This window comes from Macrotis lagotis, chromosome X, assembly GCF_037893015.1.
Source record: "Macrotis lagotis isolate mMagLag1 chromosome X, bilby.v1.9.chrom.fasta, whole genome shotgun sequence".
Classification (NCBI taxonomy): Eukaryota; Metazoa; Chordata; class Mammalia; order Peramelemorphia; family Peramelidae; genus Macrotis; species Macrotis lagotis.
In genome coordinates, this window is record NC_133666.1 from 46,478,833 (window position 1) to 46,485,873 (window position 7,041).

The window sequence follows — 7,041 nt, forward strand, 5'->3', positions numbered from 1 at the left end:
GAAATCACCACTGGACCTCCCCAAAATAATCGCCTTAAGAACCTGGCTCAAGAGAAACAATCCTTAGAATCAGAGGATGTCAGAACAGGAGAGGGGCTTTGATTTCACCCACTCCAGCCTTGCCACTGCCTAACATGTCTGGTAGACCCCTCACAAAGGACAGGCCTGTGTTCACGGAGGGATAGTCCTAACTTCTCAGAGATCTCTGAAATTTCCTGCCGTCCTTTCTCTTCTTGGCTCTGGCTATCTTTTTTCTTTTTTTTTTTTTTAATCATTTTTGAACGCTTGATTAAAAACTTCACATTGAACATAGGGTCACAGCTTTAGATCTGCTAGGGACCTTGGAGGTCCTATAGTCTAACCCCATGTTTTGCAGATGAAGAAACTGAGGCTCAACTGTAATGCAAACAGCTGAACTGGAGCTATTTTCATTTAAATGAATTTCTGTCCCTTCCTCCTAGCCCCCATTGGGATCCTTTGTCTGTTCATCTCATTCACTTTTTCTCCCTTGGCCCAGTTCGAGTTGACTCCTTTCTTCAGCCTTTTTTTTTTTTTTTTTGCTCCGTATTATTTCATAAAGGTCTCTCCAGATTTCTTTGTATTCCACACACTTGTCTGACTTAATTACTTTATTGTATTCCCTTGCATGAATGTATGACAACTTATTTAACCATTCCCTTATTAGATGTTTCAGCTGTTTCCAGTTTGGGGTTTGGGGTTTTTTCCTTTTCCTCCCAATGCCATCTAACCCTGTGAGGCCGACCTTTGACTTCTTCTGGTGAATTCTTTCCTCCCTAGCCCTCTGTCTTCTCCGTCTGCCTCCTCTTTTCCTCAGTTTAAATTGCTATTCCTTTCTTGTGCTCCATCTATTCCTTTGGGGAACAGGCAAAGAAGGAAACTAACAGGTCTTAAACACTCACTTTGAGCCACTGTACTGAGAGCTTGTAAATATGATCTCATTTGATCCTCATGGCCACCCTGGGAGGTAGGTATTCTACAGATGAGGAAGCTGAGTCAGACAGAGGTTTGGTGACTTGCTTATGGTCAGACAGCTAGCAGGATCTGGGGCTGGATTTGAACCTTAAGCTTCTTCTATGTCGTGTGATACCCTGTGTCTCTCCAGGATCAGGAAGAGTTGATGGCAAGGGGGAAGGAGGAGCAGGAAGAACTAAACAGCGGTTTGGCTGAGATTTTCAGGGTCTGAGAAGGGGCTTTTCCTTCAAATTAGAGAGTACAAGGAAAATTCAGCACAGTAGGACCACGAGGACGGCTGGTCGGTCAGGCTGGCTCTGGAAATGTTCGACTGCCTTGATTGAGTGCCTCTGGAGACCCTTAGTTTTGGCATACCTCGGGCTGCTGGAACGAAATCCAGAAGCCTCTCTTGGAGCCCTGAAAGGCAACCACACTTTGATAGACTCTTACTTCAAAGTCACCTCAAGGCTTGAATGGGAGTTACCCCTATCAAAAACAAAGTCAAGGTTCTCCTTTTATTCCTGCAGGAATGGGAAGAATTTAGTGGATTTCACCTTTGTGGAAAACGTGGTCCATGGCCACATCTTGGCTGCAGAACACCTTTCCTCAGACTCTGGCTTGTGTGGACAGGTAAGTACTCTTGGTCCCAAAGGAACTTATGGAGGCCCCTCTCTAAAGCAAATTGCCTTCTTTGGGGTGCAGAGGATTTGGGGATTTAGAGAGGATCCTCAGATTGCTTAAGACACCATTTTGTGAAGCAGTATTTGGATAAACCTGGAATCCATTGAAATTGTTGGCCCTGGCTGCCATCTGGATTGCTTTCTCTTAATCAATCTCTCTCTCTCTCTCTCTCTCTCTCTCTCTCTCTCTCTCCCCCTCCCTCCCTCTCTCTCCCTCCCTCTCCCTCTCCCTCTCTCCCTCCCTCTCCCCCTCCTTCCCCCCCTTCTCTCTCTCCAGGCTATTCACATCACCAATGACGAGCCGGTCCCTTTCTGGGCCTTCCTGTCCCGTATTCTAACAGGCCTGAATTACGAGGCTCCGAAATACCACATCCCCTACTGGTTGGCTTACTACCTGGCCTTCTTCTTCTCTCTGGTGATCATGGTGATCAGTCCTCTCATCAAAGTCAAGGCTACCTTCACACCCATGCGAGTGGCACTGGCTGGCACCTACCACTACTACAGCTGTGAGCGAGCCAAGAAGCTGTTGGGCTACCAGCCACTGGTCACCTTGGACCATGCTGTAGAGCGCACCGTGAAGAGCTTCTACCATCTGCGCAAGACCAACTAAAGCGCACCCACCCCCCCAGCAGATAACCCCCTGGGGAAGTGATAGCTCACTCTTTATTTCCAGCCTGCACCTTGGGCCTCTACTACTTAAAAACAGGTTTCTTTTGGACCGGGGCCTCCTCTCTTTGGCAAAAGGGTAGAACTTCTGATGCCTTATTCTGAATGGTACTGCTTGGGGGGAGGGAAGGGACAGTATTGACCTTTGTAAGAACCAGCCCCCTTTGTATTTCCTTCAGATAAGGCAGCTGCCAATTCCACCTCCCCCTTGCCCAGACCACGGTGACAGTTTTCTGTTCTCCTTTTGATCCTTCCCTTCATTTTGGTGTTGTTTGGGCCCACTTCAACGTTATTTGCACTCTGACCAGCCCATCTCCCATTCACATCCTGATTACCGTTCTGTGACCTTCCCTACCACCATCCTGGATTCACTAGCCTCCCCCATTACCGTCATTTTGGGCTCTTTGGCCTCAGCTGACCCCCCTATTTTGTGCTATCTGACACCCATCCCTGCCTCAATTTTGTGTTCGGACCACCCAGACCACCTCCATTTTGTACTTTCTGACTTCCTGTACCATCCCTTTTCTGTGCTTTCTGACATGCCCCACCACCCTCATTCTGTGCTCTCCGACCTCCCCCGCCACCCCCATTCTGTGTTCTCAGATTACCATCCCCATTCCGTGCTCTCTGACCTTCCCCGCCACCCCCATTCCGTGTTTTCAGATTATCACCCCCATTCTGTGCTCTCAGACCTCTCCCTCCACTCCCATTCAGTGTTCGCAGACTACCACCCCCCTACTGGGCTCACTGAGCTGCCTCGGCACCCGGATTCGGTGTTTTCAGACTACCACCCCCCTACTGGGCTCTCTGAGCTGCCTCGCCACCCCGATTCGGTATTCTCGGACTACCAGCCCCCTACCGGGCTCTCCGAGCTGCCCCGGCACCCCAATTCGGTGTTCTCGGACTACCAGCCCCCATCTGGGCTCTCGGAGCTACCACGCCACCCCGACTCGGTGTTCTCAGACTACCAGCCCCCATCTGGGCTCTCGGAGCTGCCTCGGCACCCGGATTCGGTGTTCTCGGACTATCAGCCCCCATCTGGGCTCTCGGAGCTACCGCGCCACCCCGATTCGGTGTTCTCGGACTATCAGCCCCCATCTGGGCTCTCGGAGCTACCGCGCCACCCTGATTCGGTGTTCTCAGACTACCAGCCCCCATCTGGGCTCTCGGAGCTACCGCGCCACCCTGATTCGGTGTTCTCGGACTACCAGCCCCCATCTGGGCTATCAGAGCTCCCACGTCACCCCGATTCGGTGTTCTCAGACTACCAGCCCCCAACTGGGCTCTCTGAGCTGCCCCGCCATCCTGATTCAGTGTTCTCAGACTACTACCCCCAGTCTGTGTTCTCTGACTACCACTCCCATTCAGTGCTCTCCGACCTCTCCCACCACCCCCATTTGTTCTCAGATGTGTCTGATTATTCCCATTTTGTACTCTCCGACCACCCCCATGATCCCCATTCTGTGCTCTCTGACCTTTCTAATTACCCCCACTTTGTGCTGGCTGACCACCCTCACTACCCCTATTCTGTGCTGGCTGACCTCGCCCACTACCCCCATTCTGTGCTCTCTGACCTTTCCCACTACTCCAGTTCTGCGTTCTCTGACCTCCCCCAGCCTCATTTTGTGATCCCTGCTTTCCTATACCACCCCCATTTCGTGTTCTCTGACACCCACCCCCACTGCCAGTTTGTGCTCTCTGACATCTACCCCTACTGCTATTTTGTGCTCTGATCACCCCAACTTCAAATTTGTGTTCTCTGACTGCCCAAACAGCCCCTATTTTGTGCTTTCTGGCCATCATGCCACCCCAATTTTATGCTCAAACCCTCACCTCCGTTTTGTGCTCCCTTGCCCTCCCTCCGCTTTGTGTTCACCTGGCACCTAGTTGTGTGACCTTGAGCAATTTACTTCCCTTCTATGAACCTCAATTTCTACATCTATAAAATGGGGATGATCCCATTTGCCCTATCTCCTTCATGGGCTTTGTTGTGAGGTTCATATCAGATAACGTGTGACGGTACTTTGTAAAGTGCAATCTGCGTGTAAATTATTTCTGTTACCTAGTGAGGGGAAGAGCTCCATTCTGTGTTCTGCAAGGAGTAACCCTCTTCCCGTCTACCAGTGCAGATTGAAGCCTTTTTATGCCTTAGGATATGGTTTCCGTGAGTCGCTGTGGCCAACAAAGAATGCATTCCCTGATGGCTTACCTTATGGAGCTAAGTCCCTCAGAGAACAGATGCCCAGTCTATCACTGGGCCCAGACTCTGAGCCCTTCTAGCCTGCTAAGCCTGCTTGAGCTCAGGCTCTGCCCACCGGCCACAGCCTTTGAGACCCTAGGGTCAAACACACCCCTATGCCCCATGAGGCATTGGTGGAAGAGGGAGCCATTACATGACATCACTCATCCTTTTCTACTCATTGGTGGGATACTTGGAACAATGCGCTTTTGAGTGAAATTTTCTGCTGTGGTTTTGCTTCTAAATAAAGTTCATAGTACTGTACCTACTGCCTGGTGTGTTTCCATTCATTCTACAAAGGTCAGTTGGACCGGGCCCTTTGCTGCATGCCACAGGGAAGGGGGCCAGAGGGTGGGGATGGGAGGGAAGAACAGAGATGAGTAAGGCCCAGTCCCTGACATCAAAGACATTATCAAGTCAGGAAAAGAAATGAGACAGTAGGGGTTATAGTCCATCAATCCCAATAGATGGCTCAGGGGATCAGAGAAGACTTCAAGACTGTTAACACAAGCTGGGTCACCAAAACTAAGGTGGGGCTGGGGACATTCCAAGTAAGCAGAACTGTCTCAACAAAAGTACCAGGGCAATTCCAACCTGCATATGGCTAAGAAGTCATTTGCTTGTGGGGACAGAATAAAACATGAAGCTGGGTAGGGATCAGACTGAGGAGTGTTAGCCCAACATAAAGTAGTATATATTCCTTAGGAAAGGGATGGAGGGGGAAGAAAGTTCTGTAAAGGCTATTTTGTTGTTCATTTTTGTCAGGTCTGACTTTGTGACCCATTTGGGGTTTTCTTGGCAGAGTTAGTGGAGTGCTTTGCCATCTCTTTCTCCAGCTCATTTTACAGATGAGGAAACTGAGGCAAATAGGATGAAGTGACTTGCTGAGGATCACACAGCTGGGAAGTATCTAGAGCCAGATTGGAATTCTGGTCTTTCTGATTCAGGTCTGACACTCTATCCATTGCAAATTCAAGAAAGGGCTCTTCTCTAAACCTGTAGGAGAGGCTGAGGAAAAAATTCCTGAGATAGAAACAGTCTTATGTTAATATTAAGTTGTTCAGTTAATCCTGTAGGCCATAGCACACCAGGCCCTTCTGTCCTCTTATCTCTCAAAGTCTTATGCTGGGTGATTTAGCCAAATTAGTTGACATATTCAGAGTGCTAGACTTCTGATCAGAAACCTGGGCTCAAATCCTATTTTTGACATCCCCTAGCTTATCACCTCTATGGGCCTCAGTTTTCTCATCTGCAAAATGGTACTAGCAATCAAGAATTGGTAGTTATCATTTTCCTAGTTAACTCCTTTGATAATGTATTTCATGCTGTATTGGAAGGAGGTCTATAGTGGGAGGCCCCAGGGATCTATGCTTGGCCTTTTACTAGCAGTTGTATGAATGATTGGAAAAAGATATAAAGGCCATCAGATTTGCTGATGACACAAAACTGGAAAGCCTCCAAAGAGATCTTGGATAATCCTAAGATGAAATTCCATAGGGCAGAACTAGAAAAATGGGTAAAAGTAACAGAGGCTAATTTATATCAGGAAAGGCTTCATGGCACTCAATATAACGGGCTGCTTTGGGGGGGGTCCCCTCCACTGGAGGGTTTTCAAGCAGGGACTAGATGACTACTAATGAGATATGTTATTGTAAGGTTTCTTTGGGGGTATGGATTAGACTCGATAGCTACTCTGATAACTTTTTTCAAAGTTAAACACATTTTAATGTACACATTTACACTTCTATTAATCCTACATCTATTTCCACCATGTACGCAAAGTAACCTAATCACAGAATATTAGAGCTGGAAGGGATTATCTTGTCCAATTCACCCATTTTTTACAAGCGGAGAAACAAATCTTATAGAGGACCCAGTGTCACCTAGCTGGCAAATGGGAAAGTTCAAAGTCAAATCCAAGTATGCTAACTGAGGGCCCAATACTCTTTCCACTAAATCATGTTACCTCTCATTTACATTACTTCATATTTACATTCAAAAGAGAAGTAGTCTCCAACAAAACATGATTAAGATGAACTGTGCTTGTTACTAGTCAGCACAGGGTAGAGTCCAAAACAGTTTTCTGGGTTTTAACATTTTCACACCCCATGACACAGTTTATTGAAATCTTCATTTCAGTAACTTATTTGAGAAATGGCAATACACAAATGTGCTATACTTCTCATATTTAAATCATAACTTAAATTGTAAAGATTAAATAAGAATTATGTCTGTTCCCTACTAAGAATGAAGAGATTTAGGCAAAAAAAAAAATCACACTGCCCCCTGCCCAACTTCCTAATAGTCTTAACTTGCATCAGTGGTGTTTTGAAACTTCAGAAAAAAATGAATATTAATTCTTTGAATTAATATTTATGGGAACCACTACTATTTACTCCATTATAAAATCCTGTCCTCCAGTTTTCACTCCAGAGATGATCTATATTTATTACAGGACAGAGGATAAGATGTTGGTTTTCCCAT

The 7,041-nt window shown here is 47.1% G+C and overlaps 1 protein-coding gene across 1 annotated transcript in view; it reads left to right on the forward strand.

Annotated features, from left to right (window-relative positions):
• The window catches only part of NSDHL (NAD(P) dependent 3-beta-hydroxysteroid dehydrogenase NSDHL), a 35,586-nt gene extending 33,311 nt beyond the window's left edge, over positions 1-2,275 (forward strand). Inside the window, exons 7-8 of the mRNA XM_074208196.1 lie at positions 1,500-1,602; positions 1,930-2,275. Coding sequence (XP_074064297.1) covers positions 1,500-1,602; positions 1,930-2,262 — 436 coding nt within the window. The 3' untranslated portion in view covers positions 2,263-2,275. The remainder of the gene's footprint in view (positions 1-1,499; positions 1,603-1,929) is intronic.
• The last annotated feature ends 4,766 nt before the right edge of the window (positions 2,276-7,041 follow it).